The following is a 23,984-nucleotide window of genomic DNA, read 5'->3' on the forward strand; positions in this document are numbered from 1 at the left end:
CCACCAAGTTCTTACTTGTAGAATGAAATGGTTGGCCAGATGATTTCATTAAAACTCAGAATTGGAAGGAATGTTAAACGTCATTAAATCCAATCCTTGTCTGATGCTTCTCTTACAATATCCTCCGCAGTAGACACCAAACATACTGCTCAGCTGGGAGCGCCACCAGGTCCAAATCTGCATCCCTCCTCCCTCAACCACCACCCCTGGGAGGGCTAAGCACGGCGGCTCGGGGACACAGTGACAGGGAGCTCAATGCCTCCCTAACCTGTACCTTTCAGTAGTGGACTCTGCTAAGTACATGAACACTGTTTTCCTATTAGCTGAAATTCATGCCCCTGTAATTTTTACTCATTTGTCCTCTTGGGCCATTAAGGATGACCTAAATTGCTCTTTCTTCCCAAGACCCTTCTTCAAAGCATTAGAAAGACTGTGATCATATGCCTCTGAGTCCTCTCTTCAAAAGGCTAAATCTGACAGACTCTTCAGGCCTGGGCCTATCCCTGACACTTTTTCAGAGACAAACTCTCCTTTGTTAATATTGTCTCTGCTCTCCCCAATCTGAGCAGTGTATGTGATAATGCAGGCCAGGCCAGGGGTTCAGTCTATGAACTGAATGGTCATGTCCAGCTGAGATCTTTTGTCACTGATGTTCACCCTCTCCCTCCTTGAGTTCCTACAGACCAGTTCTGCAGGTCAAGTGGCTCGATCAAGGTTTGGGCCAGGACTGGCTGTCTCAGGGGACAGGGGCATGAGACCCAGGGGCTTTGCTGATGGGGGCACCCACAAGGAGACAAAGCACCATAATGAAACATTCTGGGCTCCAGGCCCATATCCAAATTCTAGCCCTAGATTTGGAGAAGGCTGGAGCTGAAAATGCCGTCCCCAAGTCTACTGAATCAGTGTGAGAGGTAGAGTTCAGGAAACAAGATTTCTTTTTCTTTAATCTCTCTATGTGATACTGAAGTACATGTTTTGAAAGCCACCAGTCTAGTCCACCTGACATTATTGTTGCCTTTGCCCTCATTTTATACATGGAAAACTGAGTCAGGAGAGAGCACGCGCCTTGGTCCCCAGCTGCTCAACTGGGAGTTCCATCAGGTCCCCAGAGAAGATCCAAGCCTGCCCCCCTCCTTCTCAGCCACTGCCTCTGCAAAGGCTAAGCACAGCAGCTCAGTGTGACCTGGGAAGGAAGAGGTTACCTGCAGCCCTGTATGAGAGCCTCCAGCCCCGGTTCTCGCCCGAGTTGTCGCTATGGAACAGGATCAGGACACGGTGACTCTGGGTGTTGATGGGTTCTGGGGCTTTCTCTCCACAGAATGGTCCCCAAACTTTTGGACCAACTTTGACCTGCAAAATATGAGAGAGAGAAAGAGAGGGTTCCATCTGAGCAGCCAACGTAGCCATTGCAGGCAGCACCTCTCCACTGCACTCTGGGTTTTCTGGAAACCTCCATGTGAACCCTTGGTATTCACTTAGGTTTTTAATGAGCCTGACCAGTCACCAAATGGTTTCATCTCCACTCTCTCATTTATAATTTACAATGGCTCTTGACGTGGACAAGGCAGGTTAATAATCTTCTGCTTAACTATTTATAATAGCAAAGGCATGGAACCAACTCAAATGTCCATCAATGATAGACTGGCATTGATGTGGCACATATACACCATGGAATACTATGCAGCCATAAAAAAGGATGAGTTCATGTTTTTTGCAGGGAGATGGATGAACCTGGAAGCCATCATTCTCAGCAAATGAATGCAGGAACAGAAAACCAAACACCGCATGTCCTCACTCCAATGTGGGAGTTGGACAATGAGAACACATGGACACAGGGAGGGGAACATCACATACTGGGGCCTATCAGTGGGTGGGGAGCAAGCATCAGGACAAATACCTAATGCATGTGAGGTTTAAAACCTAGATGATGGGCAGGGTGTGGTGGCTCATGCCCGTAATCCAGCACTTTGGGAGGCCAAGATGGGTGGATCACAAGGTCAAGAGATGGAGACCATCCTGGCCAACTTGGCGAAACCCCATCTCTACTAAAAATACAAAAATTAGCCAGGTGTAGTGGCGCACGCCTGTAATCCCAGCTACTTAGAAGGCTGAGGCAGGAGAATCACTTGAACCTGGGAGGTGGAGGTTACAGTGAGCCCAGATCATGCCACTGCACTCCAGCCTGGGTGACAGAGTGAGACTCAGTCTCAAAAAAAAAAAAAAAAAAAAAAACCAAAAAAAAAACTAGATGATGGGTTGATGGGTGCAGCAAACCACCATGGCACATGTATACTTCTGTAACAAACCTGCACGTTCTGCACATGTATCCCAGAAAAAGTAAAATTAAAAAAAAAATCCTCTGCTTAGAGATGAACATATTGTGGCTCAGAGAAGGGCAGAGCACTGTCTGGTGCATAAAGCAGAGAAGATCTCTGCTGTCAAAGAACCTGCAGTCTATAGTTGGGGGAGACTAATAATAAATAATAAACAAAAGAATTATAGGCTGTCATAAGGGTTATAAAAATAATCAGGATGATATGCACATGTAATAGAAATATATGTCTTATGTTTATAATTTATGTAGTAAAATCTATGTAACCTATAGAAATAATCACTTTTATTTCTCCTTCCTTCCTTCCTCTTTCTTTCTTTCTTCTTTCTTTCTCTCTCTCTTTTTCTTTCCCTTTTTCTTTCTTTCTTTTTAAAACGGAGATTCACTCTTGTTGCCCAGGCTGAAGTGCAATAGTGCAGTCTCAGCTCACTACAACCTCTGCCTCCTGGGTTCAAGTGATTCTCCTGCCTCAGCCTCCCGAGTAGCTGGGACTACAGGCATGTGTCATCACACCCAGCTAATTTTTGTATTTTAAGTAGAGATGGGGTTTCTCCATATTGGTCAGGCTGGTCTCAAACTCCCAACCTCAGGTGATCCACCCGCCTCGGCCTCCCAAAGTGCTGGGATTACAGGCGTGAGCCAGAAGTAGTCATTTCTATAATGGCAATATAATATATAATAATTTTAATTAGGTGATCCAGAAAGGCCTTTCTGAGGTAGTACTGTGGATCTCAGATATGTAGGATGAGTATGAGCCCGTTTGAAGAGAAGGGAAGAGCACGTTCTAGGTAGAGAAAACTGCAAATGTAAAATCAAGGCCAAAGGTGGGTAAGAGTTTGCCTAGTGTTAGGAACAGGCAGGAAGCCATGCTGGCTGGGCAGTGGGCGTGCCATGGCATGAGGTTGGAAAACAGACAAAGGTTACACTGTGTTGACAAATTTAGGTTTAATTTCAAATGCAAACTCAATTGAATCTAGCTTTCATAAAGATTACCCAGCCGGGCGCGGTGGCTCACGCTTGTAATCCCAGCACTTTGGGAGGCCGAGGCGGGCGGATCACGAGGTCAAGAGATCGAGACCATCCTGATCAACATGGTGAAACCCCGTCTCTACTAAAAATACAAAAAATTAGCTGGGCATGGTGGCGCGTGCCTGTAATCCCAGCTACTCAGGAGGCTGAGGCAGGAGAATTGCCTGAACCCAGGAGGCGGAGGTTGCGGTGAGCCGAGATCGCGCCATTGCACTCCAGCCTGGGTAACAAGAGCGAAACTCCGTCTCCAAAAACAAAAAAACAAAAACAAAAACAAACAAAAAAAAGATTACCCTCTATGCTGTGGGAGAATAGATTGTGTAGGGCAAGAGTGGAAGCAAAAAAAAAAAAAAAAAAAAAAAAAACAAAACAAACAATGGGAAGTTTTGCAGTTGAGCAGGAGGCAGGTGATGCGTTTATGGGGGTTGGGGGCAGTGGAGGAGAGAAGGCAATAGGCTCTAGCATCTGATCCGGATTCCCCACCTCCCAGTCCTGGTTATTCTTTATATCTTTAACCCACTTTTCTCCCACCTCCGCCATGACTCCTTACCTATCGTTTGGTGACTTCTACAGTCCCCAGTGACATCTTTGTCTTGTCCTTATTGAGGAGAAGGGGAAACAAATGAAGCCCAAGAGGTTGCGTGCTTGAGTGAGGCTCCCAGGTGTAGTTCCTGGGACACCTGGCAGAATTCCGGGGTGGCCCCCTTGACCTTCACTCCTGGCATTACTTTGTGGCGATGTTATATTAAACGGCGAAAGGGATTTTGCAGATGTATTAAAGTTATTCATTAGCTGACCTAAAGTTAAGAAGAATATCTGGGTGGACTTAACCCAGTCACATGAACCCATTCAACACAGTTTCCTCCGGCTGGCAGCAGCGGCAGAAGTCAGGGAGATTTGAAGTGTGATAGGAATTTGATGGAAGGGACTGTTTCTGATGACAACGGGCAATGTGAAAGGATCTGAATGCAACTTCTAGGGCTGAGAGCCACCACTGGCCAACAGCCAGGAAGAAGAAGGGGATTTTAGTCACATCTGCAAGGAACTGAATTCTGCCAACAACTTAAATGATCTATGAAGTTGATTCTTCTCCAGAGCCTCTAGATAAGAGTTCCACTAGCTAACACCTGGATTTCAGTTTCATGAGACCCTAAACAAAGAATCCCAATTGGGCCCACTGGGACTTCTGAGCTACACAATGCTGGGATAAGAAATTGGGATTGTTTTAAGCTGTTATGTTTGTAGTAGTTTGCTAAAACAGCAAAATAGAAAACCCACGGTCTATACTTCCTGATATTCCACCTCCAGCCAAGCTGCGTCTTAGCCTCTGTATCCAAGTAGGGGACAGGTCAGGCTCTAGGTTCCAGAGTTTTCTTTCGTGTCCTCTCAGGCTTTTCTGCCTCTCTCACTGTTGACAGCTTTCTTTTTGGCAGTCTCATTTTCTGGCTCTTTCTGTCCTCTTTTGTGGGTTTCTCGGCCTCCGTCTAGGTATCATAATTTATTGTGTTCTAGCTTCCATTTTTTTTTCTAGGACATCCTGCCATGTTCATGGTTTAAGTCAGCCCCTCTTTAAACATTTGATGGCTCCCATCTTCATCCCCAGCTCAGTACCTCTTCTGAGATAGACCCTAATATTTAGCTCTACTTGGATGCTTTGACTGATCACTCTGTAAGAGTTGCTGGTTTTACTTGCCACATATCTCAAAGATATCTCCCCCATTATCCCAGCCATGGCTCAAATTCAGGCTGCCGTTGCATCTTAATTATAATATTGAAATAACCACAAATTGAGTAGTTATTTGCCTATGGTATTTCTTCTCTCTTTATCTGCGTTTTACATAGCCTCTTCCCGCAAGCAGGCCCAGCAGCAAAATTTGTGAGGTCTGGGGCAAAATGAAAATACGGAGCCCCTTATTTAAAATGAATTAAAAATTTCAAATTAAAAATTTGGTAATAGGTTAAAAAAATAAAGAGAAGAAAAAATAATTTCATATGTTTATCAAATCAAGCATGAGGCCCCTCTGAGCACAGGGCCGCATGCGACTGCATGGCATGGATGCCCATGGGGCTGGGCATGCCCACAAGAGACTTTTCTAAAATGCAGATTTGCCAGGTATGGTGGCTCTCGCCTGTAATCCCAGCACTTTGGGAGGTCGAGGTGGGTGGATCATGAGGTCAGGAGTTCAAGACCAGCCTGGCCAAGATGGTGACCCCGTCTCTATTAAAAATAGAAAAATCTGCTGGGCGTGTTGGCAGGTGCCTGTAATCCCAGCTATTCGGGAGGCTGAGGCAGATAATCCCTTGAACCTGGGAGGTGGAGGTTGCAGTAAGCAGAGATTACTGCACTCCAGCCTGGGTGACAGAGTGAGAATCAGTCTCAAAATAATAATAATAGTAATTAAAAAAAATAAAATGCAGATTTTGACTTTACGACTCTCCTCCTCAAGCCACCCTAGTGGCCAGGGTGATAGTTTCAGATCAGAGATCCCTGGAATAGATCTAACTCAGATGATAGATGTTATTTTAAATAATGGCTTTTTGAGAAACTAGCTGCTTGGCTGTCTATCCTGGGAGAAGAAGGTGAAGGTTCCAGAATATCAATTTCCCTAACTCAGCCAAGATTTTCCAGCATCTCTAGGACAAGTGGTCATTGCAGGCTTACCTTAATGTAGTCATAAGGGCAGGACACGTCAGGATGGTCTTCAATGTCAAAAATGTCCTCGAACTGCAGGCTGACCATGAAACCCTCCTCCAGCTTGATGGTATAGAGGCATTCAGAGCTCTTGGGGTAAGGGTTTGGGAAGTCAGGGCTGGTGATCACCCCAGTCCTTTGGGTGAAGAGGTTGTCACTGCACTCCACTGTTGGAAACACAGCAGAGAAAACGGCACATCGCAACCACCCCATGGCAAGCCTTGCTTATCTGTTACTATATGATTTTCCCAGTAGTCCCAAGCAGCAGACAGGGAAAGTATCGGCATCTCCATTTTACAGATGGAAAAAGTGAAGCTCAGTGAAGGGAAATGATTTATTAAAGGTCGCATGTTTAGTAATTTACAGAGTTGAGACTCAATAACAGATTTTCTAATTGTCTCTCAGGGCTGTGTACTCTGTGTCATGATCCTTCTCATCAGATCCTCTGGTATAGGGGTCAGGGAGAGGAATCTGGGAGGGAAGTGTTTTGAGATGGAGTGGTCAGGGGGATGCCTGGACCTCTGTGATCCTGCTGTCCCTCCACCCAGAACTTCAGGAGATCCCTCATCTCCCATAGGCCCTTCACACCCCCCCTCGCTTTCTAGCCCTTCTTTGTTTTGTTTTTATTTGTAGTGCTATTCACGCTGTTCAATTAAATGTAGCCCAAAGCTTCCTTCTTACTTATTTTGTTTTATTTAGATAGGACCTCACTCTATCGCCTAGGTTGGAAGGTTGGAGTGCAGTGGTGCCATCTCGACCCACTGCAACCTCTGCCTCCTGGGTTCAAGTCAATCCTTCCATCTCAGCCTCCTGAATAGCTGGGACCACAGGCACGTGCCACCACACCCAGCTGATTTTTGTAGTTTTTGTAGAGATAGGGTCTTGCTATGTTGCCCAGGCTGATCTCAAATTCCTAGACTCAAACTATCCGTCTGTCTTGGCCTCCCAGAGTGCCGACATTACAGGTGTGAGCCACCGTGCCTGGCCTCCTTACACATTTTAAATTCAGCCTGAAGGGTTCTGCATACATGGTGAACTATAACCTAACTGGATTTTTAAATAGACTGTAAACTATTCTTTTACTGTAAACTAAAAATAAAATCCCAAGCCCTCCAGTGACCTAATGGGCCCCCCCGTGGCAAAAGGATCTCCAGAAAAATCTTAAAATGGAATTTCTGGCCATGACAGAAGGTAGGTTGGATACTCCTTGTATATCCTCTCTTCTTTGCAGTTTGGACACAACAATTGACCAGCATTAATGTTAAACCAGAGATCATGAGATTGAGAAAACAGGCTCCTTGTGGCAATAAAATACCAAATTATGAATTATGAAGGACCTAAGGCCATGCCAGGCAAGGGTTAAGCCACGTATCCCTACACCGAAAGCATAAACTATGTTCTTACAATGCTATGAAGTTTTTCTTTTCCTCCAGCAGCTAAACAACAAGCACTGGGCTTGAGATAAGTGATATGAAAACAATTTTCAGCTCCACCAGATGCTGACTGACTGAACGCCACCCTGTTCCACCAGCCATAACTATAGCTTTGAATGGACAAGAGATTGATTTCAGTCACTTTCTCCTGATAAGAGACTTCTGACCGTGGATTGATTCTTTCCGGTTTACGGAGGCTGCACACTTGAATGCCTCCTGTCCTGAAGACTTTTTGACCCAGAGGGCCTAACTGTAATACATTTAATGTGAAGTCTCCATCCCAAAGTGAACATGGGTCATATGTGACATGCATATTTGTTCAATATGTATGTGCCAGGACCACTGTCATGAATATTCATAGCTCCTTCTGTGCCCTGTTGAATATGAATGTTTAGCCAACCTGTTCAGCATGAAGCTCCTAACTCAACCCCTCCTCCTTTTAAGTGCCTGGTTCTGATCTTGGCTGGAGGCTGTGCTTCCCAGACTCTGAGGATGGCCACCTGCTGTAACCCTTTATAAGAAATAAAATCTCTTCTTTTTTTCTAAACTTGCAGATTTGTAATCTTGATTTTTAAGTTAACAGTATCAATCACAGAGTTTTGGCCAGTCACAGGTAGCCTTCTGTTCAAACTATGTTCAAACAAGGCAAATATAAGCTGTAAGTAATTTGGCTGTTTCTGTACCTGACTTCCACGTGATGTACATCATTTTCCTTCTACTTCCCACACACATTATCCAACATGAGCAAACCTGGAGCTGCTCTCAACACACTCTGCTGGTGGTGGGGTGGGGGGAGGGGACGATTCTCCAATGGTTCTTTGCTCAGGTAAACTCTGTTAAATTTAATTTGTCTAAAGATTTTCTTTTAAAAACTCCCTAACTTTATGTTGATTTTCTTGCTCCCACTAGACTGTAAGTTCTGTGAGTTCAGGAATTATGCTTTGTTCACCACTGCATTTACTGCAACCAAGAGTCCACTGTCCTGGGAGGCTAGGCATGACTTTAGCCCTGCTAAGGAACCTTTATTTGTCATTGAGCCTTAACCCTTGGGCCAGCTCATCCTAGATTTGGGGTGTCAGTGTTTCTAAGCTCTTGTTCATTCTGCTTATTTGTGAATGAGAAAACGGGGGTTTGGAAAAAGGGGGCATGACTAACTTGAAGTTTCACAGCTATGAGTTGCAGAACGAGGTTAAGATAGACGTCTCCTGAGTTCCCATCTGTTTTCCTTTTCTACCCCAAGCCTTCTCATGGGGCTGATCTTGCCCTCAAGAAAGCTAAAATTCTTTCTTGGTGGGGTAGGTCTTACTTTTTAAATGCACAATACACAGATAGATATACAGTACATAAACAGATATACGGTCTATCTGTGGTGTTAAAATTTCATGGAACTATCAGGAAAATGATATTTAAAAAGGCTCCTGGTGATGGGTGAAAATGAAGAAAATGAGTGAGAATGCTCGCTCCACCCTGAGCATTCTTGGCCCTGACTGTACTCAACACACAGTAGATACTCAATAAAAACTTGACTGAATAAAAACAATAGAAAACATAATACTCTTTAAGAAAACTCTGCATGTGCCTGTTCTTTTGATTTTAGATTGCTTTATACTGATGTGTTCTATGGGGTTTTATTCAGAAGCAAATAGCAGCTTTTGAAGAAGGAAGAAAAAACTTTTGTCTCCAGACTTGTCCTCTTCCAAGTGAGATCTCAAGCAAAGACGCTTATCCTGGACCACACTAATCTACTGGCTGTTCCCTGAAACACTGCAAGTTCTATCACACCGCTGACTGTTTGCAGAAGCTGTTCTCTCTGCCTGGAAGGCCCTTCTTCTCCTTACTCTGTCATCTCTGTCAAGGGTCACATCTCTGGGAAGTGTTTGCCTGTGCAGGTCTGATTGTGCTATGCCCACACTTTCATTATGTAAATGTAGTGGAAACATTAATGTTAAAACAGAGACCATAAGACAGTCCACCATTTGCTTACATGGCAATTATCCCACTTGCCCAAGAGCTCCTCCTAGAAAGTGGCTAAACCCCTCCATTTCTCCATCCGTCTGTAAGCACGAGACTACAGCTTAGTAGATATGTTGATGAGAGATGAAAACAAAGATAGATAGAAGGAATGGGAAGTTTTCTGGCTGTCTCTGTTTGCCTCTTTCCTTTGGAGAGGTCTCTCTGTTGTAGAGAAACTTAGGGGCCGTGGAAAACAAGAGAAAAGGAGTTGCTGGGTAAGGCATAGTTCATGCCTCAAAGAGAAAGAACTGGGAAACCCAGGTTTTCCCTAAATTGACCAACCCAATTACCTACAATAGGAAAAAAGACAGCAACCTATATAGTAAAAATGCTGCCTGGAAAGAAAGATGGCTGGCCGGTCGTGGTGGCTCATGCCTGTAATCCCAGCACTTTGGGAAGCCGAGGCAGGCAGATCACCTGAGGTGGAGAGTTTAAGACGAGCTGACCAACATGGAGAAACCCAGTCTATACTAAAAATACAAAATTTGTCAGGCATGGTGGCGCATGCCTGTAATCCCAGCTACTCGGGAGGCTGAGGCAGGAGAATGACTTGAACCCAGGAGGTGGAGGAAGAAAGACTGCCAAATAGTCTAGAGCTTCTCTCCTTTGATAACCCAAGATCAGGTTTCCGGACTGCTGGGTGGGCATTTCTGCATCTGCATCCATGTGGTGTCTGAGGTGCATCATTGACTTCATTTTTACTGGTTCCTACTGCATATCTGTCTTTCTCTGAGTCTTATCTAATGTTATTGAGGATGTGGCATATAAGGGCAATGCATAGAATCATTGGTCGGCTTTACCTCGGCAGGTCCTGTTGTCTGTGTGGAGGATGTAGCCAAAGCGGCAGGAGCAGTAGTAGCCACCAATGTAGTTGTGGCAGTAGTGGTCACAGGACAGCTCCTCGTCCTCCCTCTCCTTGCACTCGTCCACATCTGTAGGGGAGGTAAAGCCTCTCCATCAATACATGCATGATGATGAAGACTACGGTCAACATTTATAGAGCACTTCATATGGGCCCCTCACTATGTTTCGAGGTTCATGCATTCTCTCATTTAATCCTCACATACAGCCCAGAGGTAGCCATTATCTTCACTTTACAAACTAGGAAGCTAGAACTCAGAGAGGTTAGGCAAGTTACCCAAGGTCACAAAGAGCCAAGTTCAAACCCAGGCAACTTGACTGCTGGCAGTACCACTATCCTCTAACAGCTATAATAATAACTCTGTGTGGGACAACAACCTCAGGACGCATTACACATTTGTTACTACGCATTCTGTTACTATTCACATTCTATGGAGGATGAAATGGAGACATAAGGCATTAAAGACCTTAGAGTCACACAGATGGTAAGTGGCAGACCCAGGATTTAACTCCAGATAAGCTGGCTACAGAGCTTGTGCTCTTAACTTCTACCTCATGCTACCCCTTCCTTTCTTTCTGCCCCTACTGTGCGTCGAGCCCTGTTCTAGGCATTCGAATTTACATTTCCCCAAAAGGGATAAATGAATGGCCAACAAGCACATGAAAAGATGTCTAACACCGCTAGTCATCAAGGGAATGCATCAAGGTACAACTACATACTCACCAGAGTGGTTAAAATTAAAAAAAAAACTGACAACATCTAATGTTGGTGCAGATGTGGAGCAGCCAGAACCCTCATACATTGGTGGACAGATAGAAAATGGTACACTTGCTTGGAACAGGTCTGGCAGTGTCTCAGAAAACTAAACGTACACCTCTCCTATGACACAGCAATTCTACTCATATATTTATCCAATAGAATTGAAAACATATGTTTGCAAAAAGACTTGTACAAGAAGGTTCATAAAAACTTTATTAGTGAGAGCCAAAAAATGGGTAGATTCCAGGTAGCCATCAATGAGAGAATGAGTAAATATGCTTTACTTTAGTATATTCATACAATGGAAAATTACCCTGCTAGGAAAAGGAGCAAATTACTGATACATGCAACACATGAATGAATCTCAAAAACATTATGCGGAGTAAAAGAATCCTCACCCCTGAAATATATTCTGTGTGTGTTCATTTAAATGAAGTTTTAGAAGAGGCAAGAACTAATCTGTAGCAGAAAAAAATCAAATAGTTGTTTCCTCTGAGGGAAGTGGGAACAGAGACTGACTGGGCAGGGGCAAAAAGGAATCCTCTGGGCTGTGGTGGTAAAGTTCAATGTCTTGTTAGAGGTTTGGGTTACACACAAATAAAGATTTTTCAAAATTCAACAAATACATACCTGAGTTTTGTGCATTTAATTGTATGTCAATTTTACACTAAAAGAAAAAATACTGTGAACAAATATTGAACTCTAGCAAAATAATATGCATGCTGAATTATTTAGAAAGAAGTGTACTGATGTCTGCAATTTACTTTAAAACACTTTGTAAAAGATGAGTCGCTGGATGGATAGAGGATAGATAGATGGATAGATATGTGATAGGGCAAATGCGGTAAGACATTAATGGTAGAATCTATGTGGTGCATATACAGATTTTCAATGTAAAGGAGAGGGCACATGGCAGTTTTCATCTTCAGAAAGAGAGAGAGAGAGAGAGAGAGAGAGAGAGACCTGAGGGTGAACCAGTTCTCCAACTTACCCACAGCCATGTAGTGGGCATCGAAGCCTGTGAATCGCTCCTCATTGGAGAAATCTGACCGGAAAGTGATGGACATGAAGGAACCAGGGGAGAGGACCACCTCCTTGCCAGGAGTCTGCTCTGTGTCTGTGGTCTCCCTGCCACAGAAGGTTGCCAACACCTGGTCTTCAGTTTCTACCTTTGAAGTCAAAGAGAAAGGGAACAAGATGAGCAGTTTCTCAGTTTGATCAGTTTCTCATCAGTTAAGCTTCTTTCCTAATCTTCAGAAAGAAAAGGAAGGGGCCGCCCAAGGGTAGGCTATTCAGCCTGAGAAACCCAAAGAAAGGAGGTCAGAGATTCTGAAACTTGAGAAAACACACATTACAGGTTAAGTCAATGTGGACATCTGATCAGTTTCATTCATCTTATTTTGTTCCGTTAGATGTAACTTGACATTTGTTGTTCCTGTCAATAACCAAGTGACTTATTTATTAAAAATAACTCAAAATGAAAGTTTTAAAAAGTTAGATAACCTTGCAGACAGATTCTATGTGCAACAGGAACTTACCACATTTCCAAAGAATGGAAACAGTATATACAAGTCATTCATTGAGTATCCAATATGTGCCTACTGCCGAGCAAAGCATGAGATGGAGGTGATGAGAGATGAGCCAGACACGGTGCTGTGCACAGGACAGCAGTGTTGAGATTGAGGAACACCAACACAGGCAGGTATTATACAGTGTGACAAGTGCGTTCATACAAGCAGAAGCACTGCATAAACACTCAAAGCCGGCGAGCAATCCCCATTAGAACATATGCTACAGGAGAGAAGGACTTTATTTTTTTTTATAGATATGTCTTCAGTGCATGGAACAGGACCTGGCACATAGTGGTTATCCAATAAACATTTGTTTATAAGAACTGAAAGTACAAGCCTCATTCCATGAACAGTGAGTAGCCAGGGAGTCTGTGGGGATTGCAGGAGGAGATGTACTTGGAAGGATACGTGGAAAGTAAATTATGGTTGACCTGGAATGCCATTAATTCTGGAAGTGGAAGACACTGAAAAGTTTTAAGCAGGAAAGTCATGTAATGAAAACTAACGTTTAATAGGCAGTCTTAATACAGTAACTATTTATTAGAATCATCCAAAAATAATTTGAGTGTGTATCTCTGTGTGTACAAGTTTGTGTTAAGACTTGGATGCAAAAAAAAAAAAAAAAAATGCCTGTTTGCTAAAAGAATTCCATTCTTTGGAAGAATCAGAGGCCCTGTGCAAATTCAGAGATCCAAGCAGAGATGCTAAACTGGTGGCCTAAAGCTGATTTCATGTGAGACAGGAGTTTTGGAAGCTTTGTATAATAGCTAGTGGGTATATTTATTGAAGTATGAATTCTTGCCGTATCTACTAGTATCTTATACCTAACCCAGTTCTTAAGTTTTATTTGTGTTTGCAATCTCTGGATTGATATTTTAGCCAAGATGCATGAAAAAAATCTCTTACCAAGAATGATTCCTACTGCCTTTCAAAGTCATTAAAGAAACATTCTCAAAGGCTGCCTATCTCTAGTAGCTTCTAATGAATTCATTGTTTTGTTCATTAGCTTAGCATGTCAGAAATATCGTGACATTTGACACTTCTGTTTTGAAACTAATGGTTTATTTATTTAAAATAAGTGGGAGTTTTAAAGAAAAACAATTTGCTCTGGCAACAAAACGCAAGTACAATTAATCACTAACTTTGGGAATTGAAGTGTAAACAGAAGATGAGATCATGGCTTTGCTATTTATTCCTCTTCTCTGCAGATACCAGCTGAACTCACACCAGTCTTATTAGTGTAGAGTGTGCCTATCTGCACACAGCTGAAATGTCACTTCCTTGAACCTCCCAGCTGTTGTGTTATTTTGTCTGACTCAGTTTTCCAGGTAGCCAAAAGTTTACCTAACTATAATTAAAAATTTTCTCTTTTGGTGTAACACTTTTTTTCAAAAAGTGCTTTAAAGAAGTACCTACTTTCTCAAGTGAAACATGCTAACCCTTTCTTGGTGATCCACGGACATTGTTATGAATGTCAACCATTGTGATACTACATGAAAGTGATAATCTTGGGAATATTGAGTTGTGTAATGTTGCTTGACCTGCGTTAAACATTGCCAGACTATAAAGCCTTGAAATTCTTGAAGTCTTCATTACGTAGTGTTTTATTTCCTGTCTTTTTTATCAGCCTATTAACTACACTTTCCTGTCTGCTTATTTTTAATATGTTGTGACTTAGAAACCAGTTAAACTTCTCTTGCTAGAACTTAGTAAAAAAAGGCTAAATAGATTTGGAATGAGGGCCTGGGAAAGGGATTCTTCTGTGAGTAACTGCATGAACTAGAGTACACCATCTTGGTGACCTCTGCTTTGGAGTAATATGATCTATAGGAACCTGGCAGTTGGAGGTTTTGGGCCCTGTTCCTGACTCTACCATATGCTGCATTTTGGTTCATCTCCTTTCTAGCTCTCAGTTGTATACCTGTAGAAACAGGGGTTTGAACTAGCTGAGCTCTAGATTCCTTTCCAATTCTGACGTGGTAGTCATCATAGGCTAACATAGTTCTGAGAAATCATCACAGTCATATATTATATAAACCAACCAGAAGATGGTAAGCAAGAATTTTAACATACAGATTACTGCCTGCTGATAAACTTGAACTTGTTAATAATGAATAGTCATGCCTTAGGCATTAACAGTTCCACTTACACAGTCTCTTTCTGTAACTTGGCATCCCTAAAGCCTTTTGGGTTCTACAGTGACTGGGACATGGACATTTTCAAGGGAACACACTGGTCATTTGAATTAGGGAGATACTACTGAGGGTCTGTGATAAATAACCTTCCTCCTTGTAACATCTGGGCTGAAGGACCTTTACATAATGGCAAATAAATGGTCATCATCTGCAGAGCCATAGTATCCCAGAGAACAGGAAGCACACCCTAGCTGAGGCCCATTGAAAAAAATCTGAGCCATACATCCTTTCAGAAGCAGAGAAGAGGAGGCCAGTAGCCTGGGGCCCTGGGAATTCAGCCTGCAGCTCAGAATAGAGTCCTGAAATATCAGAGCTGGGCAAGACCTTTATGAGCTATTTTAATCTGTCTCCTTCTATAGGAAACAGAGGTCAAGAGAGGGGAAGTGACTTGCCCAAGGGTGGAGAGATAACATGAACATTTTCTGATATCAATTTTCCTTTGGGAACTAGTCTGAGATGAGAGAAAAGAACCCACCAACCCAGAGAGTACATGACTAAAGACACAGACACTTAGCCAAACAGCTTTCCTGACTCGAAGGCGTCTTGAAACCTTATCTCGGGTGCATGGACTGTCTCTTAGAGAGGATGTGGCTCAGTGATAGCTCCAGTCATAACCTAAACAGAAGGGTCACTGGCCCTGGTTAATATCTGCATCCTCTGCTATGTGGTATGGAATTCTATAAAGATCATTTACCTCTGAGTATAGGTGGATTGAGACCTAGGTTCTATTTGGACTGTCCCATCTTGGAGGTCATCACGTCAATATGATGGAGGGACCTTATGAAGCGAAGACAAAACATTCATAATAATAGAGACCCATGTGGCTGAGAGTCATAAACTCTTCATTTTTCTACTTCTTCTTGTGGGCAACTCTGTCGTTACAGACTATTGTTATTTAGGACACCAACATGTGGCTGCACATCCTCAATTTGTTTTCTTCCAACTCTGTTTGCCAAATATGTGTGTGTGAAGTTCCGTCTACACTTTAAAGTGAAGGATAACAAAAGTTATTTATTTGAGCTCAATAAGCAAGTTCTCTGCCTCCAGGAATGTGACATTTAGTAGAAGAATAAGATAAGTACTCAAAGGTGTAAGTGTTAGGGTATTGTCAGGGTATGGTAAGTGCAATGAAAGATGGGCTGCCCTGGAGGTTTAAGGAATGGAAAAGATTGCATCCAGCCAAAGGGAATCAGAAAACATTTGGGAAGAAGAAAATAATCTTTGAACTGAAGACTGAAACATGAATAGGATTTAGGCAGGTAGAAATCATGGATGAGGGGTAGGGGAGTGTGTAGAGTATGTAGGCAGAGGAATAGCGAAGGCCTGGGATATTCACGTCTCAATTGCTCCTCCCCATTACCCATTACCTGGCATCAGAAAGGGGGTCTTTCTGATGGAGGATAGAAAGATGGGAAGGCAGATCTAAAAAAAAAGAAGCCAAGAGGCTTTGGTTTCCATGAGTTTTCTACCTCAGCAGAAATAGCAGAAATCTCTTAGGCAAAACTAGGGGAGTGCAGCAGGGGTTGGGCAAATTTCTGTGGAAGGACAGCTACTCTACAAAAGGACAGCTACTCTCGCTACATATGGCTGCTCTCTGCATGTCCGTAAATTCATTACATCAGCTTAACAAAGGCATTGACAGCTACCAACTGGCTCCTCAAAGCAATGTATGGAGAAGGCAGCCCAGGAGGGATTGCTTTCCTTTTATAGATGAGGAAATTGAAGCCCAGATAATTTGAACAAATCGGGCAAGGTGACTGGTTAATCTAGTAAGTGGTGAAATAATCTCATAATTGAATCTAGTGAGTGGTGGATCCAGGTCCATAATTGTAGCATCCTGATTCCGTAGCCAGTGCTCCTTTAAGACATTAGGCAATTAAACAAAGGGTGTCTTATAACCCACATGCCTCATGGCTTTGCTTACCAATGTTCCCGAGCTATCTCCTGGGGCTTTCCTGAAATCTGCTCAGGGCCCTTGAGGAGCATTTCAGACTTAATTTAGGCAGACATTTAGGGAGCATGTTGGATTACCCTGTTGCCAGTTTAGTTAATCTGGGAGGTACATTCCCCAGACTCTTTCTCTGTATAGTTCCAGATTAGAGTTGGCCAGATTAGAGTTTGTGCAAGTTTGAAAGGCAATAGGCATTACTCACTGAAGGTTGTTTTGTAATCACATACAGAGAAATAAAGGTGTAGATGTGTTCAATACATCCTCATTTGTTCTCATGCTCCTCTACTCTGCACCCAGCTCTTCTTTATAACTACTGGCTCTGACAACCAACAGCGGCCCACGCCTATCACCAGATGCTTGCAGGTGAACCCACAGAGGTGGTAGCTGCTTATAACCAACAGCTTCTCAGAGACCTCTTTCCATGAGCCTCCCTTTCATGGTTGTACTTTGGCCTCTTACATCGAATTGACTTATCAGATTCCCTTGCAGGTGCCAACATTTTCACCCATGCCAGGGCTTTAAGAGAACTGCTTGATGACCTTTTCTGTGATCCTCTAACTCCCCATTCTAAACTTTCACTTGTCTAGCTCCTTCTACAATTACATGAGTTTTAATACCCATAAATATTCATTATCTCATGTTACTTATAAAGACTTTGCTTTTCTGATTGAAGTCTGACTGATACAGTTATTGATACCAGAAGTAGAATGCTACAGTAACAAAAAACTAGAATATGTGGCTCCAGTTTTGGGATTAGCCAGCAAGTAAATACTAGAAAAACAGGGAAGAGACTGCTATGGGAGTCTAAAACAGACCACCACTTGAGTAATGCAGGGTGAATCAGTTGGCAAAACTTGTCTGTGGCAACTTAGAAGGTAGAAAAATGTATGTAGTGGGCCAGGTGTGGTGCCTCATACCTATAATCCCAGCAATTTGGGAGACGAGGTGGGAGGATCGCTTGATCCCAAGAATTTAAGATCAGTCTGGACAACATAGCAAGACCCTGTCTCTACAAAAAATGCAAAAATAAGCCAGGTGTGGTGGCATGGTGTGTGCCTGTAGTCCCAGCTATCCTAGAGGCTGGGGTGGAAGGATCACTTGAGCTTGGGAGGTTGACGCTGCAGTGAACCATGATCATGCCACTACATTCCAGCCTGGGCAACAGAGGACAGAGCGAGACCCTGTCTGAAAAAAAAAAGAGAAAAAAGAAAGAAGGAAAGAAAGAAAGAAAGAAGGAAAGGAAGGAAGGAAGGAAAAGAGAAAACTGTATGTAATGAACTTGTATAGCTGGTGAAGGAGAGCTCTACACAGAATGTTGAAAGTGTCAGTGTGCGCTTCTAGTTGTATATGGCAACAAACTTCAGGAAGAAGTAAGTCTTCAATATGTGAGCAGGACTTAGAGGAAATAGAGAGGGCCCAGAACTAGCTGGGTTGGAAAATAGTCTATCCACTAGTAAAATATTTTAAGGCTGGGTTGCTCACATATGGAATCCCAGCACTTTGGGAGGCCAAGGTGGGTGGATCCTGAGGTCAGGAGTTTGAGACCAGCCTGGCCAACATGGTGAAACCCTGTCTCTACTAAAAATACAAAAATTAGCTGGGCGTGGTGGCATGTGCCTGTAGTCTCAGTTACTCAGGAGGCTGAGGCAGAAGAATTGCTTGAACCCAGGAGGAAGAGGTTGCAATGAGCTAAGATCATGCCATTGCACTCCAGCCTGAATGACAGAGTAAGACCCTGTCTCAAAGAAAAAAGAAAAAAGAAAAAAAAAAGATTTTAAAAGCAAAAATGTCTTCAGGGTAAATGTCAAATCAGTGATGTGGCTGTAAGAACCATTTGTTAAGACCCAGAAGATTTAAGGCAGTACCTAGTACTCCCTATCTGCCAGACCACAAGGCATCTAAGAATCTTAAGAGCACTGTTCCATAGCACCCTGACATCACCTCCAAACTAGGAAGGCCTATTTTGAAAAGAACTGTGAGTATGTTTTTTGTCTAATGGAGTGAACTATATTCTGCTACATAGGAGACCCAAAAAGATTTTAAGGAAGCCATATTGGCTTGGACTAGAAATGACTGTGGCAATTCAAAATGAAAAGAGTCCCCTGGGCTTCAGGTTTCTATGTACAGAAAGTGAGCCAAATAGACTACTCAGCTGCAAACATAGGCTATATCTTATAGAAAGAAAAGAATATCTCAGAAGGCAAAGCTAAGAACCCAGAGGCAGAGTCAAAGTCAGAGGCAAGAGTCACTCTCACCACTCCCAGAGAGCAATGGACTGGGGATTCACTCTCACCACTCCCAGGAAGCAGAACTGGGCTCTAATCAAGGAACATTCTTGATATCTGGAGTTGGCCACGTGTACCTAGCTAAATTTCAGAATTACTATGGAGCAGTAATTGCTATATGCCTCCCATTTTTTCCATTTTTAGATGGAGATCCTATTGTGGTTATCTTATTCGCCTCTCACCGAGACAAGGAGATATTGAGCACGTGGAGAGCAAATGACTTTTCTTTTGGGTTCAAAGATCTCTAGATCAAGAGGAGATATACTTCAAGAGCTATACCCTTGTATGCCATCTGCCTCTAGACCTGATTTAGATCATGAAGTCCTGGAGTTCAAGCCTGACCTGCTAAAGTGATAAAACTTTGAGAGAAGGGATGAAAGTACATTTTGCATAGGCAAACGATGTGAATTATTTTGTCCCTAGGGTAGATTATAGTATATTGTTTGCAAACATTACCCACAATAATCTCTTCCATTTCTGGACATAGATCATTTTGCAGTGTAACTTTGCTGCTCATGGACTGGACGGACTTGCTTTGAGAACAAGTATACAATATGTTAAAAGCAGTATACCATTTCCAAACTCAGGCCTCAAGGGGCCTTGTAGCTATTAACAAAGATCTTTGCTCGGGTAAACTTTAGTCAGGCTTCTGAAACATCTCCTAGTCTCATCTATGTACTTCTTTGTAAAACCTAGTTTTAGTAAAAAAACTCTGCTGAATCATTGTAGCAAGAACACCCTACCCCTGAAATCTTTTCACTCTAGAGATCGAATTGGGCTCCTCAAAATTAGTATTAACTTCTAAATACAAGGCAGCCATTAATTATCACAGTAATGGACTATTTGCAGCAATATGGAAACATCCTTAGGAGGCAATATTAAGTGAAAAAGCTGAAAAAATAGTATAAATGATATAATTATACCTATGTTGAAAGTATACATTGAAAACAAAAAGTAGAAGGAATTAAAGTAACTGTTAGCAATGGTTAGTGGAACTATAGGTAATTTTTCTTTTCCTCTCTTTTTACATTTAAAAAGAAACGAGCTCAAAGCTGCTTCCCTCTAGCTTCCACCTCATGGTGTAAAATCAGTTAGTTCAAGTCAAAAAACAAAGGGAGCACACAGGAGGGGCAACTGAACCAGACTGAAAGTGCAGGGTTCCTCATCTGCTGTCACCCTCCTTCTCTGAGTCTTCCCGTCATCAAAGGACACGGTGGGGGGACTCTTCAGCACTCTGTCACCTCCTCTCATTATTCTAGACCTTGGGTTCCAACAGAGTTGAAAAAGAGATCTTTGCTTCATAAACAAATAAGGTGAAGAGTAAAATTCTGAGAAAACATCAAGAAACTCAGAAAAAAAAAAAAACACACACACATAACAGGGAGGGTCACATGTCAGGGACCAGTTTTGTGATTGTGAAGTCCAAGGAGTGAGTAGGTGGGTATAAGTGGATGGCTAAGGGGAGACAGAAGAGTTTCTTAGTCCAGAGTTCATGAAGACCTAAAGGAAAGGAAAGGGAGAGAGAGAGAGAAAAAGAGAAGACAGATAGATCTTAGATGTTTAGGAAAGGTTGCGATAAGAACGTCTCTGCCCCTTTTTGACTTCTCAAGAATGAGTCAAATTGTGAATTGTTTTCAATTCAGCAGGTTTTCTGTTTCACTAGGATGCAACCCCTTACTTATTGGGGCACCTCATTTTTATATGATTGCTATATGTAAATTTTCAGTGCCACAAAAGAACTAACACTCAAATATACATTTTCTCAGTAAGGCAATTTACTTCTTTTTTTAAAGATTTTTTTTTTTAAGATGGGGTTTCACCATGTTGGTCAGGCTGGTTTTGAACTCCTGACCTCAGGTGATCTGCCCACATTGGCCTCCAAAGTGCTTGGATTACAGGCGTGAGCCACCACGCCTGGCGGCAATTTATTTCTATAGAAGGGTGCATCTCACAGATGGAGCAATGGCAAACGCACACTCAAACAGGGGAGGGGAAGGGGTTCTTATCCCTGACACAGGAAACCCCTAATGCTGTGTTATTCCCCTATTGGCTAGGGTTGGACTGCACAGTCTAGGCTAATTCCAATTGGCTATTTTAAAGGGAACAGGGGTATGAGCCAGAGTGGTGGGGTGAGCAGTTTGGTTGGAAGGAAGGTTATGGAACAGGTAACTAAATGTGACTCAGATCAAAGCAGGTTACCAGAGGAATAGATGTGAACTACTGCTTAGAACTGGCAGGAAAGTTGTTTACTAAAACTAGGGGTAAGGGGGCAAAGAGAACCAGGAAGTTAAACTTTAAAACAAAGAACAAAGAACAGGGTAGCTGAACGTGCTGACACATTAGTTCTTTGGAGAGGATCTCAGAACTCATTGTACTTGACAATTTACAAGCCAAAGCCTTTGAAGAGGAATTTATTATATCATACATGATCTTCTCCAATAATTAGATGTTGGAAAAATTACTTAAACTCTCTGTACTCCATCAAAAAAAAGTAATAAAAATAATGATGATAATAATTCCTTGCTCTGTGTGGAACTTTCCAGTTGACAGGGCATGTTTACCTTCTCTATTTCATTTGCTCCTAATGGCATTCATGTAGTGAATGCACTTCAGGGAGGCAATTCTGAGACCAGGGAGGTGACATGACTCTCCCAAGTCCACATAGCCTATGAGTGGCAGGCCTGAGACAACATCCAGATGTTCTAACATCCAGGTTTGGCTCAATAATTGGAATCACACAGCTGATAAACCACCTGCCAGAGCAAAGGTGAGAGCTGAAAAGAACATCAAAAGACCTCAAGTCTGTATCTGTCCTTTTTCTTAGGTGGAGGAACAGACTTGTTCAAAGTCAATCAATGGCTGAGCCAGTACCGGGGCCCAGGTGCACTGCTCCTCTCAGGACAGTGTTCTTACTTGTGAATCAGGGTGAAAACCTCCTAACAGAGCTGGGTGAGCCCCATTGTGTACATGCAAATACTTGGCACCATAAAGAATGTGGGGGTCTGAGAAACAACTGGTGGGGGCCAGAGAAACAGCTGGCAGGTCCTAAGAGTCCAAGAATCCCACAGTTGCCAGGAAGGACTGCCCATTCTCTGGAGGGCTCTGGACAGAAAAGGGCAGCATGAGCAGAGGGAGAAGAAAGAGCTGGCAGGGGAGGGGTCCTGCCAAGAGCCTGGGAAGCGGGCATCCCGCAGGTGGGAAACCAGCAGGGCCCAACGTCTCAGAGGGAGCTGGGCTGGGGGTGGGGTGGGAGGGAAGAGTCTGGGAATTGTGTCTGGGAGGGAGAGTCAGGGAGGATTGACACTCTCTTTGGCCCAGAATGGCTCAGACTCCCCCACCTCACCCCTTCTGGGACTTCAGAGCTGAGCTCATTCACATGCAAATCCCTTCAGCAACTTGGAGGCCGGGCCCCAAACAGTTCAGTACAGGAAAATAGCCCAAGGATGGGAAAAACAAAGGGTTGTTGTGTTCTTCTGCAGCAGAAGCTGCCCGGCTCCAGGTGTGTCAAAGCCGGGACGGGGGTGAAGGCAGTGCTGAGGCTGGTGCTGAGTGGGCAGAAGAGGCTGCCTGGCACCAGTGTCTTCCAGCAGAGTTTCAAGAGTTGTGAGCAGCTGCATTCCTGTGACACTGCCCAGGACCTTGCCTTGACCCAGGCTAAACTCATATCCTCAAATCTTTGCATAGATATCCTACAAGAGCGCTGGAATAAGGACCAGTGACATAAGCTCTCGTCACGGGTCTGCCACTCATACTTCAGGGGTCACTTAAACCTCCCCAGGCAGCGGTGTGCTGGAGCCCGTAGCTCACACCAGTTTGTAAGAGCCAGCTGTCAGCTTTTCAGGGATTTTGCTACACTGTTGTTAAATCCAGCCATCATTAAGTTTCATAAACTTATTAAATAAATTCTATTAGAAACCAGTTTGATGAAAACCAGTTCTATGAAAGCTGATGACTTCTTAATTATATGATTGTTCTATGATCTATGCTCTGAGGGCTCTTCGTGTCTGTGATATCTGAATGTTGAATGATGAACATCTCTTTTCCCCCATTCCCTGTCCCCGACCCCCAATCTGATTATTAGCACTCATGCCCCTGTCTCCAGGCCTCAGTTTTCACAAACGTAAGAAGTGGACATTAATACTGTCCTCTGAGCATCAGGTCAAATGAGATTCGGGGCATGAAAGTAGCTTGTAAAGGCTGCCATTGCCTGGCAGCATTTAGCAGGAACCCTGCTTCCCAATCTCCCATCCTGCTTCCCCTGTACCTTTCTGTCTTCATCACGCGTTCCTGCCCTCCAGCCACACTGCCATCCTTGCTGTTCTTCAAACACACCAGGCACTTTCCACCTGAGGGCACTGAATGCTCCCTCTGGTTGAAATGCCCCCCAGGGTACCCCCACTACCACCAAGAAAGCCACATGGCTAACCTTCTTACCTGCTTCAAGTCTTTGTTCAAATGTCACCCTCTCAATGAGGTCCACCCTGAGCACCATATTTAAATCAGAGCCCCTGGGGCTGGACGTGGTGGCTCACACCTGTAATCCCAGCACTTTGGGAGGTGGGTGGATCATGAGATCAGGAGTTCGAGACCAGTCTGACCAACATGGTGAAACCCTGTCTCTACTACAAATACAAAAAAATTAGTAGGACTTGGTGGCATGTGCCTGTAATCCCAGCTACTCAGGAGGCTGAGGCAGGAGAAGCGTTTGAACCTGGGAGGCAGAGGTTGCAGTGAGCCGAGATTGTGCCACTGTACTCCAGCCTGGGCAACAGAGCGATACTCCGTCTCAAAAAAAATCAGAGCCCCCATCTCAACTCATGCAGAGCCCCTTTGCCCTGCTCTATTTTATTTCTTTGCCCATA

General features: G+C 43.4%; 1 protein-coding gene across 7 annotated transcripts in view; it reads right to left on the reverse strand.

Moving 5' to 3' along the window:
• MASP1 (MBL associated serine protease 1) overlaps positions 1-23,984 on the reverse strand; it is a 74,010-nt gene that overhangs the window by 34,419 nt on the left and 15,607 nt on the right. For all 7 annotated transcript variants that reach the window (XM_012470864.3, XM_012470863.3, XM_012470862.3 and 4 more), the window contains exons 3-6: positions 12,112-12,289; positions 10,300-10,431; positions 6,024-6,220; positions 1,203-1,350 (exon numbers count right to left, since the gene is read on the reverse strand). In XM_012470864.3, coding sequence (XP_012326287.2) covers positions 1,203-1,350; positions 6,024-6,220; positions 10,300-10,431; positions 12,112-12,289 — 655 coding nt within the window. The remainder of the gene's footprint in view (positions 1-1,202; positions 1,351-6,023; positions 6,221-10,299; positions 10,432-12,111; positions 12,290-23,984) is intronic.

The sequence above is a fragment of the Aotus nancymaae genome, unplaced genomic scaffold (genome assembly GCF_030222135.1).
Source record: "Aotus nancymaae isolate 86718 unplaced genomic scaffold, 86718_ANA_hifiasm-v0.15.2.pri h1tg000067l, whole genome shotgun sequence".
Taxonomy (NCBI): Eukaryota; Metazoa; Chordata; class Mammalia; order Primates; family Aotidae; genus Aotus; species Aotus nancymaae.